Source organism: Dipodomys ordii, unplaced genomic scaffold, assembly GCF_000151885.1.
Source record: "Dipodomys ordii isolate 6190 unplaced genomic scaffold, Dord_2.0 Scaffold192, whole genome shotgun sequence".
In the NCBI taxonomy this organism is placed as follows: Eukaryota; Metazoa; Chordata; class Mammalia; order Rodentia; family Heteromyidae; genus Dipodomys; species Dipodomys ordii.
The window spans coordinates 3,303,672-3,319,688 of NW_012267408.1; the positions used below are offsets into that span (position 1 = coordinate 3,303,672).

Below are 16,017 nucleotides of genomic sequence, written 5' to 3' on the forward strand. Positions count from 1 at the left end.
CAATATTATCTTGACTTTTTTATTTCCAAGTGAAGTTTAGAATCATTTTCACTGTCACTGAATTTAGACACTTGTTGGGATGTTGATAGGATTATGCTGATCCTATATGACAATTTTGGAAGAACTGGTGTCTTTCAAATTTGAGACTCCTGATACATGAATATGGTATACTTCATTTATTTTGATCTTTCCTCGCTCATGTTGGCTGTTTTCCTAAGTAGTTGCTTGTTTGGGCTATTATAAATGTTAACTGCAACTTTTTTAGTTCCACGTTTTGTTTGCACATGTGCACTGTGTCATAGGGTAGGGTACTTGGAAGAATCTGAGCGACATTCTCATAGCATCTGCCTCACAGTTGTCTCCTAAAGCCATCTTCAGCAAATAATAATAAAACCTCTGACTATCTGTATTTCCTCAATATTTTGAAAGAATAAATAAAAGTCACACTAGGAAGCTTTACAGTATACAAATTCAACAAAATAGTGTGCATGTGACGCAAATGTGCCCTTAAGACAGGTTTCCTTCCTACCTCCAAGTCTCCTCCTAGTGAAAACACTTGCAGGATGAAAATAATACACATAGTATGAAATTCTTGGACCACAAACTTTTTCTCTCACATTACTTAAAAATTGCTCTCTTGGGGCTGGGAAGGTGGCTCAGTGGTAGAGCACTTGCCTTGCATGCCTGAGGCCCTTGGTTTGATTGTGGCGCTGTGGCTCAAGTGGTAGAGCGCTAGCCTTGAGCTGAAGAGCTGAGGGACAGCGCCCAGGCCCAGAGTTCAGGCCCCACGACTGGACCCAAAAAAAAAATTAAAAAAAAATTGCTCTCTTGTATGCCAGGTGCCTGTGGCTCATGCCAATAATCCTAGCTACTTGGGAGGTTGAGATCTGAGGATCATGGTTCCAAGCCAGCCCTGGCAGGAAAGTCTATGAGACTCTTTATCTCCAATTAATGACCAAAAAACCTGAGAGTGGTGCTGTGGCTCAAAAGGAAGAATGATAGCCTTGAGTGGAAAAAGCTCAGAGGCAGTGCCTAGGCTCTGAGTTCAAGCCCCAGAAATGACGCATGTGCGCAAGCCTGCGTGCGCGTGCACACACACACACACACACACACACACACACACACATACACTTACATAAATGCACTGTTGCCTCCTGGGACTTGTATGAGGTCACATTATTTCACACTCATCTAAACATATGCAGGTCTTGGAGATGAAGAGTGGTACTGGTACATTCAGTTTAGAGATTAATGAGCTCCTCCAATAGAGCTGAGGATGACATTTCCATTTCCAGTACACCCCAGAGAAACTCTCACATGTATGCAATAATAGCCACATAAACACTGACTCTAAGAGGAAAAAATGAAAACAATCAGACTCTATGCATTGACAGAATAAAAAATGGAAAAATCCTGGAAACATTAAACCATAATATACATACACACACATTCCTACATACATGCATATATGTATAAAGAGAGGAACATAGGAAAAATAAGAAATATAATGAGAAAATAAAGCAAATTGCAGAAGATTACAGATATGCTAGCATTTATGTAAAATTTTCAAATGTAGCAATGCTATATTTTATTGAGGTATATACATATATTTAGTAAAAGTATAAAAATCTCTGGCAATAGTAAACTCCAAGTCTAGACCAGTGTTTTCACTAAAGAACACTGTCAAGGATGCCACTAGATGACAGAAAAGCATCAACAGAATGACCAGAGTTTATTTTTTTAATTTATTTTCGTGGGCCTCAACTCTGGGCCTGGGCACTGTCCCTCAGCTCTTCAGCTCAAGGCTAGCGCTCTACCACTTGAGCCACAGTGCCACTTCTGGCTTTTTTTTTTCTGCGTATGTGGTGCTGAGGAATCAAACCCAGGGCCTCATGCATGCAAGGCAAGTGCTCTACCACTGAGCCACCTTCCCAGCCCGAGTTTTATTTTTTAAGATAGAAGGATATAGCCAAATACTGGTGCCTTATGTGTGCAATCCTAGCTATTTAGGAGCCTGAGGTTGGAAGGGTCTTGATTCGAGGACAGCCCAGGTAGGACAAAGTTTGTAAGATCCCTTACTAACCAGAAGTTGAGCTAGTTAACACAGGCTTGTTAATCTAATGATCACAAAAAATCTAAAATAGGTAGATTGTAGCCCAGGTACATGCCAGGGTAGGAAGCAAGACCTTGCCTTGCTGCTAAGTTCAATTTGTCACACCAGTACATGTCATCAGGGCCACACACATCCTAACAATACACACTCTAACCACCACATCCGAACCACTCTATACATGCATAGCTTATGTGTGCATCTCAAGGTGGGTGTTGTCATTATGTCTGTCTCCCAAAGGAGGAAACTGAAGCTCAGAAAGATGCCATGCTCCCCCAAGGTTACAGCTAGCAAAGGGCAGAACCAGGCTTTGAGCTTGAGCCTGCTGACTTGAGATCCCAGCCTGGATGGAGCACAGCAGATTTTTCTTTCACTTGCTCCTCATCTTTTGACAGGTCCGGGCCCTAGTGGCTGACTTTTCCATTGTTTTCTCCATCCTGATGTTCTGTGGAATTGATGCCTGCTTTGGTCTGGAAACCCCCAAACTGCACGTGCCTAATGTCATCAAGGTTTGCCCCTAACACCACTCTGGATGCTCACTCTGTTTACCCACTAGCTGCAGAACCTTTCTCCTCTATACTCACTAGATTTTCTTCCCTCAGCCAAGAGACCCTAGTGATTTGCTATGTGAATTCCTCTCCTTCCAGCTTCTGGTTCCTTGATAAGTGGGTAGGGACAAATTCATCATGAAATCTTAGTATGTATCTTTGGAGAAAATGCTGGAATCTGCCCTCTGGCCCAATTAAAGCCTCTGGACTTTCATTTGGGGGTTTCTACATCCCTGTCCTGTGGTCACCAACAGGGCCAATTGGGATCTGTTAAAGTAGATTCCATGGAACAATGATCTCCAATATGTAGTCCCTGGAACAGTATCATTTTTTCACTTGGGAAAATGTTAGAAATGCAAACTCTCAGTTCTGCATCAGATCTTACGAAACTGAGGCAGAGCTCAGTAATGTGCACTTTAATAAACCCTCCAGGTGATTCTGGGTATGCTTACATTGAGAACCACAGCTTCAGAAATGTCCCACCAGGTCAGTTTACCTACTAATCAGAGCTGTGTACAGCTAAGCTCAAATCTGGTCAGTTACCTTGCAAGTGTAGCAACCATCTAACTAGGGCAGGAAGTTCAAACTTATCCTCCCTGCCATTTCAGTCTTGGCCTTTAAGATATTATATTTACTATATATGTTTTCCTGAGTAGCTTGAACACTTTCTGTACAACTCATGTTGGCCTCCTGCTGTATCTCTCATAAATACAACAAAAGATAAATGTCAGATTCTTCACAAATAACCCCTTATCCTCAACATGCAGTCTGAATTGATGTTTGGTGTTTTACAGACAATTCTAGAATACTCCTCAGACAAGTGAAGAGTCAGACACTGAGCCTATAAACACTTTATTCTTCCTTTGGGATCTCTTGCTTTTAATTCTTTTGCAAATAGTAACTGCATACCCCTCTCCTGGCTGCCCTCTGAAACTTCCCTCCCTGTTTTCCAATCGATCCCAGATGCGGCTAAGTATCCTTTGGTTCTGCAGACCCCAGCTGTGTTCATGCTCCTTCCCATGTCTGTCTGCCTGCCTCCATGAGATCTTTAAAGTTGCACATGCCTAATGTTTGTAAGGAAAATACTGCACCTGAAACATATACCCAGGTGGGAGAGTGGGCCGGCAGGCAAATGCCTGAGACAAGGGGAGAGAGGAAAGGGCCCTCTCCATTTGCTCCACCCAGCCCACGAGGCCTGACCGAGGCTGGTTCGTGGCCCCTTTTGGGAAGAACCCGTGGTGGGTGTACCTGGCGAGCATCCTGCCCGCCTTGCTGGTGACCATCTTGATCTTCATGGACCAGCAGATCACAGCTGTCATTGTCAACCGGAAGGAGAACAAGCTGAGGGTAAGGCTGGTGTTAGGAGCAAAGCCAGAATGAATGGCAGAGGGAAATGATGTTTCTTTTCATAATTAGAGCACACACTGAAAGTTCCCACCTGAAGTGGATGGGATGGGTGGGATGTGCCTCTCAAATAGGGTCATGGTGATTTGGTCTGAGGACTAGACCAAGCCCAAGCTGGACAACTGGGCATAGGCTCCTTGCCTCTCCCAAAGTTCCCTCTACCTCTGTACTTTTTGGAAATCTGAGAAGATGCTGGCAAGGATTAGGTCTTAAATCATGAGGAAAGCATCCCTTCTTCCTCTACCAAAACTCCCCTCCCTCACTATGGGTATGAGAAACTCAGACTTCCTGTCCCACTACACTCTAGGCTTAAGGTAAGGCCTGCTCTAGCTGGGAGTCCTTGTCCACGAACTGTAGAGATACTGTGGCTGCCGGGTGGGAACAGTGGCCTTTTCCTTAGGGAACCAAAGGCCTGAATAAGCCTAAACATGTTTAGCCTTTCCAAGCCTAAACATCCTTCTCCTCCTTTACCTGAATCCCTAACCTGGCTTACCCTTTAGGTAAGGTGGCAGCTGAAGCCACCTCTGGGAGTGGTGAGACCCAACACTTCTGAAGTCCTCGTCAGGGGCACCTCAAAGTACACACTGGAAGGCAGAGAGAGCCCTTGAACCCTGTTCTATAAAATGGCAACATTGAGAAGGAGTAAGTTTCCACAAGCTTCTCCTTCCTCTCACCCCTACAGAAAGCTGCCGGCTACCATCTGGACCTGTTCTGGGTGGGCATCCTTATGGCACTGTGCTCCTTCACGGGGCTCCCCTGGTATGTAGCTGCCACGGTCATCTCCATCGCCCACATTGACAGCCTCAAGATGGAAACGGAGACCAGCGCCCCTGGGGAGCAGCCTCAGTTCCTGGGGGTCAGGTAGGAAGGGACAGGGCATAAATCAAAGAGGAGAAACCAGCTTGCTGGAGAAGTGGTTTTGCTTACTATCAAGGATATTGGGCTCCTCACTCTGACAGCTCAGGAACTGAGCTGACAGGAGTGATAACCTAAAGGGAGAGAAGGAAAAATGGAAGAATTCAGTTCCACGTGGCACTTTTTGCTCAGTAGTCTCCCAGTAGTGCACATACCCATTCCCATAAATACATTTGACCTAAATAGAGTCTCACCTAACAAGTTCTGCTAGAGCCTTTACCTGTCCTCCACTTTATCTCTTTCTCCAAGCCCGAAGGGCCTCTTGGGCTTTCCTTCTCTGCTCAATCTCCATTCAGAAAGCTTTCTTGGGTCCACCCCCATTGTGTGGCCTGTGGACCTGGCCTGTTTCTGTTCCTTCCTTTGTTCCAAATCAGGTCCCCAAGCTATTTTAGGAATGAAGCACATCTTCTAGCCAAATGAGACCCTGACATTTCTCTAATGGCTTCCCTGGAAACTTCTCCCTTCTGCCTTTTAGGCTAATTTGAGGATTTATGACTACTTAAGATAGTATCTTTAAGCTCCTGGACCTAAGCAATCTGTTCCTGGAGTTCAGGGCTCCAACCTAGATTGTGTCAGGGTCTGGACATTCAGGCCAACCTACTTACCCCAACCCTGGCACGTGCTCTGTCAGTAGATGGGTCTCTACCCTGGATCTTCACCCATTGTGGCCCACAAGAGTGAGGAGCATATTTCCAAACAGCAGGGTAGTAGGTACTAAATACCACAATGGTCTCCTCAACTACATGTTATTGTTACTTTCATTTATTTGGCCCATCTTGCCTGATGCCACGTAATGATTAAGTAGCAGACCAAAATTCAAACCAAGTTTGATGGCTTCGGCACCCCAGCTATCAAGCAGATTTCTGACCAGCCTCCCTAATGTTCCTATAAGATACTCTGTGGTTCCCTGTCTTCCCTGTGTGGGCCAGAAAGGTTTCAGGCTATAGGGCAAAGCCGAATGGAAAAGCTCTTTGAGGTCATGGCTTTGGACACAAGTTTCAGAGCCCATGGAAAAAATGGGGCTAGAAATTGTCACTGAGCATCTGGTGGGTCACCTCTGACAGTGTGCTGTTCTCCACCAGGGAACAGAGAGTAACTGGCATCATTGTTTTCATCCTGACGGGAATCTCTGTCTTCCTGGCTCCCATCCTGAAGGTAAGGCTTTGTACCTTACTCCTGAACACATTGCCTGAAAATCATATCAGACCAAAATCTCATCCACCCCACCCAGCATCCACTCTTACCTTCCTGGAAGACATTGTTCTCTCAGACAGTTCTGCCCAGTTTTGTCCCTGCTTAGATCAAGAACTTCCTGAGCTGGGTGTGTCCATGTTGTGGTTTGTGGCTATTCTTTCTTGTTTGCTCCTTTCTGAAGTTTAAACTTTGCAGCAGAAAACTTCCCAAGTTCCTCTAAACTTGTTCTCTTCTCCTCTGTTTCAAGTGTCTTGAGTGCATAAGTGAGTTTTTCCCACACAGTTTGAAATTCCTCTTGCTCACGTCCCACCAAGACAGATGGAAGAAACTATCTACAGTTAGGATACATACAAGGTGGATGTCTCCAGAACTATCATTTTCTGGTCAAGAATGGGGAAGGGGTTCCCACAAGGTCTTTCCATTCTCTATCCTGCCCTGAATCCAACCACCTATCCTATTAATGCCATGTTAGTGGCAGAGTGCTGGCTTAGCATAAGCAAGGCTATGGGTTCAATACCCACTACCACATTAGACTTTTTCTTGAATTAAGGTATTAGGGTAACATGTTGTACCATTTTCTTCCTTTGAATATTGCAAAACAGCTCATGAGTGGGAACTTGTAAAAACGAAAACTGAAAAATCATAATGTAATTGATACAAAATATAGTTCTGGCTTCATAATTGGTATTAGGCATACTGGAGCAGAATATATAAGACTGACTGCCTTTAAAGGGATATTTCTATTGTTCAGGAAACACATCATTCACAGGTGGGCAGGCATTTTGTTCATTTAGAAGGTTATTTGTTTGTTTTTGTGTGTAGTCCTGAGGCTTGAACTCAGGGACTAGGCACTATCCTTGAACATTTTTGCTCAAAACTAGCATTTTACCACTTGAGCCACAGCTCCACTTTGGCTTTTTGCTGGTTAACTGGAGATTAAGCATCTCACAGACTCTCCTGCCCTGCTAGCTTTGTGAACCTTGATTTCAAACTCTTGAGTAGGTAGGATGATGGATGTCCAAGTTATTTTAAATGGCAAATAAGTATTTAATTTTGTGGAAAGGGCTTCAAAGACTTGTTGTATATGTCAGTCTTCATATTTACTGTCTGACAAGCATTCCCTAGCCTAAGGATAGCATATTTTAGTAGCCCAAAGTTCCTATAAACACCAGGTGTCAGAAGCTCCAGAGTCCCTGTGATAGAGCCTCAGACCTCAGGTGATCTCAGCGCTCTGCCCCAGCTGTAAGTGTGTTCAGCAATTCAGCGATTTTACATCAGCTTTTGTGTGGATTTGAATGGAGCACAAAGCAGTCAGAAAAATCCTCTACAGCTTCCCTCCTTTTGTTCCATTTACAATGTCATCAATTCTTTTGTAAACACATTTATTATATTCTGTGTATATGTTTTTCTAAGCTTTTGACATCTCATTTCAGTATTTTTTTGTTTTTACACTAATATTGTCTATTTTCTTAATAGGGGTAGCTTGCCTACAGCAGTGTAATTAAATGAATTGAAATGATGGCTGGGGGCTGTAGCTCAGTGGCTGAGTGTTTGCAAGGCACTGGGTTCAATCCTCAGTACCACAAAAAAAACAGTATGGTCACATTATTCATTTCTAGTTTCACATTTTGAGCAACAATGGAAATTCCCTTTCAGCTGTAGTTTTTTACCTAAATGCTGTAATGCTTTCAAACTATGAATTGCATTTCTTTCTTTCTTTTTTTTTTTGGTCAGTCGTGGGGCTTGAACTCTGGGCCTGGGCGCTGTCCCTCATCTCTTCAGCTCAAGGCGAGCGCTCTACCACTTGAGCTACAGCGCCACTTCTGGTTTTCTGGTGGTTTATTGGAGATAGGAGTCTCATGGTCTCTCCTGCCCGGGCTGGCTTTGAACCTCGATTCTCAGATCTCAGCCTCCTGAGTAGCTAGGATTACAGGCGTGAGCCACCAGCGCCCAGCTATGAACTGCATTTCTACTACATTCATTTATGTATTTATAAAATAGGCTGTAGAAAGTGCCAGATATGAGAAAAATTTTAAATATTGCTGTACCTGTTCCATGACTTTTCCATGCAAGTTTTCAAGGGTCCACATTGGTCCAAATACTAGTTTAAGGCTAGTTTAAGGCTCAAAAGAAATATAATAAGAGGAAAATAAGCCCAAATCATCAATTGTCTAGGGGCACAGCTTGAGGAAGGCAAACTTCTTGTCTTCAGTGTATCAAGACTTTGCCAATGTGGCCACACAGGTAGTTAGAGAACAAGACATTGGTGTTTTACCTGAGGAAAAATCAAGGCCTGAAGAGGCAAATTAAGTCCCCCTGCCTATCTTAATTTATGTAATAAACATATTCATTGTTCTTTGAAAAGAAGTTAGTTAAGTGATTAAAGCATTATCACTAGATGACACAAGTACCAAAAACCATATTGACTCTGTGTTAAGGAAAAAAATGTAACTAGTTGAACAAAACATAATTTAGTGAATATGTAAGGGCCTAGATTTCATTATCATTTATTTCCAATCAATATAACTTTTTATAAATTTTATTTAACTTTTTGAAAATGTATGTTTGCCTGTCATCCTAGGTAGATGTGCGTGTTTGACCCATAAAACTGATCTTGGGGGCTGTGGTTGCAGCTCAGTGGTAGAACACTTGCCTAGCATGCACAAAGCACTGGGTCTCATTCCCAGCAAGGACAGAAAGAAGGAAGGAGGGGAAATAACACTGGAGAGCTGTCAACTCAAGATAACACTGAAGTTGAAATCTTTAACTCTTGTTTATGTTACCAACAGGGGGGTGGTCTTGCTGATACTGTAAGTTATCAAGAGTATAAATTGGGTTCTACTGGGGCTGGGAAGGTGGCTCAGTGGTAGAGCACTTGCCTTGCATGCCTGAGGCCCTGGGTTCGATTCCTCAGCACCACATACGAAAAAAGCCGGAAGTGGCGCTATGGCTCAAGTAGTAGAGCGCTAGCCTTGAGCTGAAGAGCTGAAGGACAGCGCCCAGGCCCAGAGTTCAGGCCCCACGACCGGACCAAAAAAAAAAAATTGGGTTCTACTTACAGTGTTGTTATGTCCCTATATCGCTTTGTAATTGCACTTATTTTTGTACCAGTTCCTTCCATAGAGTTCCATTCCAGTATGCTTTACATTTTATTGTATATAAAAATCATCTGATGACTGATGCCTGTAATCTTACCTACTCAGGATTATGAGATCTGAGGGTTGTGGTTCAAAGCTAGCCTGGGCAGGAAAGTCTGTGAGGTTCTTATCTCCAATTAACTACCAAAAAAAGCTGGAAGTAGAATTGAGCTCAAGAAGTAGAGTGCTAGCCTTGAGCACAAAAGTTAAGGGACAGCAACCAGGCCCTGAGTTCAAGCATAGCACTGGCACAAAAAAAAAAAGAGGAGGAAGAAGATGATTTGAATCATGATTACAAAACAGTATGAATTATATGATTGCATTTTTGAAAAAGCAAACAAATGTCTCTTGTGTTTGGAAGAAATGGTACCCATCAGACTCCTAGCTGGTAGTTATGAGTAGTTGTGATTACTTCATGTGCTTCTGTTTTGCTTCACTCATGACTGTGCATGATGTGTGGTTTCTGGTACATGTCTTGGCCCTGCTGATGTAGGTCATTAGCCCCTGTAGGCTGGGCAACTTTTGGGGGCTGAAGGGGACAAGGGAAGGGAATGGCAAGAGTAAACAGACAGTAGTGTATAAGGCTTTCCCACTTTTCAGGAGTATCTTCAGCCAGACCACATGCTGGGAGAGGAGGTAGGCTAGCTATCCTAGCTAGAGAGGGAGCAGTGGTGCCCAGCAACCCTCATTTCCCACTCCCCCTCCTCCGCCCCTACCCCGCCCCCTGTCTACTCCTACTGTGGTTCCAGATCTGCTTTCAGACCCTTAGTGCCTCCAAAGACCAGCTCCTAGCCTTGGTAGTTTGAGAGCATCTTTGTCCAGAGCAGGTATCCAAAGACCCACCCCAGTCCCAACCCCAACTCTCATTTCAGTACATCCCCATGCCAGTGCTGTATGGAGTCTTCCTCTACATGGGTGTGGCCTCTCTCAACGGCATCCAGGTAAGACTCCCTCCCAGGATGATGTGACTTAGTCTACCTTCCATGTCTACCTCCATACCTCAACTTTAAAATAATAGTACGCATAATGCCATCATTTACCAGGTAAAGTACGTTGTCAGGTAAAATAACTATTTAGAAAGGTGTTATATCATTTAACCCATATAATTAGATACTTGATCCCCATTTTACAGATGGGGAAATTGAAGCTAAGAACTCAAAACTCAGCTAACTCCAGTGAGCATTTCACTGCACTTGCCCGCCCACCCACCCCCTCAGAAGATAGCCCTGAAAAAGAAAAGATGTTGTTTTGTTTGCCATTAAATCCCAGATGTCTTGAATAGCTTGTGCTGCAGTTTCCTTGAATATGGACCACATTCATTGTGCAACTATCTCTAGGGCTCCTCCCCTCCTCTCCTGTAGTGCATCTTAAGGTCTGATCAGGAGTAACCTCTTTGAGCTCCCTATCAAGACATCTCTTCCCCTAGTCTCAAGTTCTAGCAGGCCTTCACACCTGCCTTCCCCCCCCCCGCATACCCTGTACCCCAACCCTATCTCCTCAGGGCTTGGCTTGCCTGGCTGAGCCCTGCACTGTCCTCACCAGTTCTGGGACCGCTGCAAGCTCTTCCTGATGCCTGCCAAGCACCAGCCAGACTATGCCTTCCTGCGCCACGTGCCTCTGCGCCGCATCCACCTCTTCACCCTTGTGCAGATCCTCTGCTTGGCGGTGCTCTGGATCCTCAAGTCCACCATGGCTGCCATCATCTTCCCAGTCATGGTAAAGTTGGCTCAGGTTCCCCCACTTCAGCAGGTTGGGTCTGGGCAGGTGTCTGTTAGGAGGTCTGGCCAGTACCGAACTGCCTCACTTTCCATTGCCCTCCTCTATCCTACTGAAGGCCTGCCTTCACTGGAGCAGGACTAGCTTAGAGGTTAAGGCCAGGCCAGATGCTATACATGGAGGGTAAAGAGGAAGTGGAGGAAAGAATGTCACTGTGGCAGGCACCCCTCCAGTGACAACCCAGGTGTAAGGTCAGGGCAAAAGCCACCCAGTGTCCATGCTGGGATAGGGACTGGCTTGGGGCTGAAGGACAAACTCCACCTGCAAAGGAGTTCCCCACTGCCAAACCTCAAACTCTTCTCAGAAGTAGATACATATGACGAATAAATCCATTCACAAAGCAAAGTAACCAAATTTGACAAATATGGCATCCCATTCAAGAGCACTTAAAAATAAAAGGAGAAATCGTGAGGTGGCCTAAGGGAAGAGCAGGATCAAGAATTTCAGACCCCAATAACAATACAAAGTTTGAGCTGGAGAAAGATGTATAGAACTTCTTTGACTAGGGGCTGGGAAGGTGGCTCAGTGGTAGAGCACTTGCCTTGCATGCACGAGGCCCTGGGTTCGATGCCTCAGCACCACATAAGCAAAAAAAGAAAAAAGCTGGAAGTGGCGCTGTGGCTCAAGTGGTAGAGCACTAGCCTTGAGCTGAAGAGCTGAGGGACAGCGCCCAGGCCCAGAGTTCAGGCCCCACAACTGGACCCAAAAAAAACCAAAAAACTTCTTTGACTATTGTGAATGTTATAGAACTCTGAAATTTAAGAGAGAGAGAGAGAGGGAAAGTGAGAGAGAGAGAGAGAGAGAGAGAGAGAGAGAGAGAGAGGAGAGAGAGAGAAGTGAAAGAAATTGAGCACTGGTGGCTCACTCCTATAATCCTAGCTACTCAGGAGGCTGAGATCTGAGGATCAAGGTTCGAAGTCAGGCTGGGTAGGAAAGCCCATGAGACTCTTATCTCCAGTAAACCACCAGAAAACTGAAAGTGGTGCTATATCTCAAGTGGTAGAGTGCTTGCCTTGAGCTGAACTGCTGAGGGACAGCGTCCAGGCCCAGAGTTCAAGCCCCACAATTGATTTAAAAAAGAAAGAAAGAAAGAAAGACTGGTTCTCCAACCTATGGTTTCTATCCTGGTTCTCCACTTTAACTGTCACAGGTTCTATCCCTCTCAGTAACTGCTAACTTGAAGAAAGACTAGATTGAGAGGGACCTAGGTAGAAGTGAATGATGATTTGTAGAAACTTTGAAATGGCTCCAAAAACATTAACTACAAAAGGTACCCAAGTTCATACAAGAGAAAAACTATCCCATGGCTTAAGCTCCACCAACCAGTACTTTCCTTTGTAAAAGGTGAGATCAATAGAGCAAGGTGGATGAGGTCAGGTCCATTGAGAGACTGAGAGCCAAGCATGGCATAGACAATGGTTTTCTCTGAGCTTCCTCAAAACTTCAGTCTCTCTGTCTACCCACCACAGATCCTAGGCCTTATCATTGTTCGGAGGCTTCTGGACTTCATCTTCTCCCAGCATGATCTGGCCTGGATTGACAACATCCTCCCAGAGAAGGAGAAAAAGGAGACAGACAAGAAGAAGAAAAGGAAAGGGGCCCACGAGGACAGTGATGAGGAGGTGGGAAAGATGAGATGCTTGGGCAAAGGGGAGTGGTCTAGAGACCCTCCCTTCACTTCTGCCTCAGCCAGGGAGGGGTGGCTTCTCAGGTGGCCTACAACAACGCTTGGACTCAAACAAGGATGAGCTGGGGCTTCTTCCTGCCTCGATCTGGGGTGCTGAGAGTCCATCGGTTCCTAGGAATATCTTCAGGGTGGCCAGAACCAGTGACCCTCCCTGCCTTAAAACAGGTGACTGAACAAATCCACTCTCCCATTCCTGTGAGTTATCAACCAGCAGTGCAGTTTCCTGAGGAAAGATGGCTGTAACATGTAGGACACCCAAAGACTGGAACAGGCTTAGGGAGAAGGGCCTGGTGGGAACTTAAAAGTAGACTGAACTTCAGGAATCTAATATGCCTCAAGTATTAAGATGAAGTGAGGCAAGAGGCATGTGTCCTCACTGAAAGGAGAGTGACATTTTCCAGATGCCTAGGACCACCTGGTTGTCCCATCGACCCCTCTTCTCTCATCTTCTACATCCCACCCACAAAACACTCTGTGAGTGTTTTGGAGCCAGTCCAGAAGCTTTTGTGAATCTCAAAAAAAATTAGACAAAAAGATGATCTGGTTCATGTTTATTATACATGATGACACAGTACCCCAAAGGGAAGTAACTTTCCCATGATGAGCAAATAGCTGACTGTCTAGGAGAGAATTAAAGTCATTCCTGACTTTGATGCTTGATTTCCAGTATACTGAACTGCCCCCCATGTCATCTCTTAATGCCATGCCTGGCTCCCAGTCTCTCAGTGTGACCTGAACTCATCTACCTTGTTCTAGTGATCTCACGTTTTGCAAATGAAAGCTGCTCATAGGCAAATCCTTGGTGACTAGTTGCTAAATGCTTGCTGACTAGCTGGTGGAGATTCAGTCATCCTCTGATGGTGGTGACTAGTGAAAACTCCCCTGGCCCTTAATTACTGTCCTTTTTCAGGACAGAGAGAAAATTTGGAAAAGGTAGATTTTGAAAACAAAGAGTTCAAGTGTCTTTAAAAATAAGTACTTATTCTTTCATTGGTTCATTCAATAAATATTTACATAGCTTTCACAAAACAGAAACTACACCGGGGTTGGAGGTGTGGGAAAAGCATCTCTGCATTATAGGCTCTATTCAGTGAAAGAATGGAATTCAAGATATCTAAATTCATCTTGCAGACATCTTTGTAGCAATACAGGGAACATTGCAAAGTTCATTCCCAACAACTGGCTATACACCAGATGAAACTTGTTTTGAGGAGTGACATCCCAGGACAAGTTCCTTCTGAACCGTTCTCTGGGTGTCTAGAAAGTGGATTTACAGTGCTCACTGCGCTCCAGGTCTCTAGGTGCTAGCAGCGCCCTGACTGCTTGGTCTGGATGTGAAGAGGATGGCAATCTGCACGTTGTAGATACATGCATTTTCCACTTTGGCAAGAAAGCCAAAGTGGTTATGTTGGTGGTGTTTATCAGCTTTTCCCACTGTTTTTCTCCAGCCCCAGTTCCTTCCTCCCTCAGTTATAAAGATTCCCATGGAAAGTGTCCAATCAGATCCCCAAAATGGTATCCACTGCATTGCCAGTAAGTAAAACACCTGGTATTTCTCCCTTCCTATTCACTACTAATCCTCCATCTATTCCCTTAAGAACTTCTAAAACCTGTTACTTGGGAATCTGATCATTTTAGATACTAGAGGGCTCAGTTTCTAGACAAATCAACAAGAAAACTGAATCAATCAAATGGAACCTCAAAGCACACTGAAGACTCCTAGGACCAATTTCACTAAAAGCTAAACCCTCATTCTTGGCTTTCCTTTGGCATCTCTGGCCCCACTTGGCCTCCTTTGAATTGTTTCAGAACACAGGAATCCTAACATGGCCTCCCGAGCCACTCATTTTCTGGGGGGATGTTGAAATGATTGAGAACTCAAATCATTTTCCACCTTTAGAGAAACAGGTAGAAATCTGCATGGTAAGTCAGAACCGAAGGTCCCAGTATAAGTCGCAAGTACCTGCCATGTGCTAAAGGGGAGGCTTCGGGGGAAGGATGGAGGGTTGCTTATAAAGACCCTGTGAAAGTCTATCATTCTAATCCCTCCCAACTGGTGGACAGTTGTGTCATGAAGACCACACAGCCCATCTTTGGAGTCTTTAGAAAGCTCCAGCCTGTGTCTTGACCCTGATGCTCCTTTACGCTTTCAAAGACAGCAGTTATGGCTGGATTACCTGGGATCCCACCAGCACCCTCAGTTCCCTTGGGGATTTCCTAGTACCATTCTCTATCATAGTATTGCCATATCTTTCTTCCAAGGGCCTCACTCCCTCTTAACCCAGCTAAGAACCTTCTGTGTGAAGAACTGAGCCAGAAGCAACCCAGTTCTAAAGGCCTCAATATTCCTTTTAACTATACTATTGTACTTAGGGTTAGAGAATGAACAAAATTAATGGTTGAGGAGGGGTTAGAGAAATAGGATGTTCTTCTTTATTTCACTTAAACCTGTTTCACATCTGACATTAAATTTTCCTGCCAGGAAAAAGATCTTCCAGTTGGAGTTACTCACTCTGATTCTTCCTTCAGTGGCTCAGAACTTGATCGAAGGTAAAGGCTCAGGTTGGGATCAGAAGACTCCTGGGTGTTAGAGAAGACAGTAAGCAATGTCCAGAAGGTTGAGGGATTAGGATTTCACACTATGGATTTTGATGCCACAACACAGGGAGACAGAGGATGATTAGCCAGCTCACACCTTGGGGACAAGAAACAAATGAGTCTTTTTATTACATCCACAATGTGGTTAAAACACACAAAGGTATTCAACTTTAATACAGGGACTTACTGCAAATATTGCATGGAATATTGAAAAAATAAAACTAGACAGTAAAATTACACATAAAGTTTAAGTACCTGTTACTGAATGGCAGAATGAATGTATGTTAAGGATGATAACACCACTTTAATACTGTATGGAATAAAATAACAATGGGTTCATTATCATAGATCAGATATGGGGGAAACATAAATCTAACAAAAAATAAAGATTAAGTGGAGCTAGGAAGTCAAGAAAGGATTTGAGACCCAGATGCTAGAACCTCCAAGCCAACAATGTGATTACTTGGTGTTCATGACCAAAATCTAACATGGAAAAAGGGGGCTACTTCATGATTATACAGGGTGTTGTGACATGAAAAAGAATCTGGCCCACAGAAGCCTGTATCAGTTTATTACTAGGGAAGTTGGTGGGGGCAGTCCCCCTCCTACCATGTGCCCTAGAATGGACAGGTGTCAGTTGGTGTTAGA

At 44.3% G+C, this 16,017-nt stretch overlaps 1 protein-coding gene across 1 annotated transcript in view; it reads left to right on the top strand.

Moving 5' to 3' along the window:
* The window catches only part of Slc4a5 (solute carrier family 4 (sodium bicarbonate cotransporter), member 5), a 73,900-nt gene extending 57,883 nt beyond the window's left edge, over window positions 1-16,017 (top strand). The window contains exons 17-25 of the mRNA XM_013034642.1: window positions 2,506-2,619; window positions 3,844-4,005; window positions 4,745-4,923; window positions 6,060-6,132; window positions 10,181-10,249; window positions 10,851-11,024; window positions 12,554-12,706; window positions 14,220-14,304; window positions 15,254-16,017. Coding sequence (XP_012890096.1) covers window positions 2,506-2,619; window positions 3,844-4,005; window positions 4,745-4,923; window positions 6,060-6,132; window positions 10,181-10,249; window positions 10,851-11,024; window positions 12,554-12,706; window positions 14,220-14,304; window positions 15,254-15,288 — 1,044 coding nt within the window. The 3' untranslated portion in view covers window positions 15,289-16,017. The remainder of the gene's footprint in view (window positions 1-2,505; window positions 2,620-3,843; window positions 4,006-4,744; window positions 4,924-6,059; window positions 6,133-10,180; window positions 10,250-10,850; window positions 11,025-12,553; window positions 12,707-14,219; window positions 14,305-15,253) is intronic.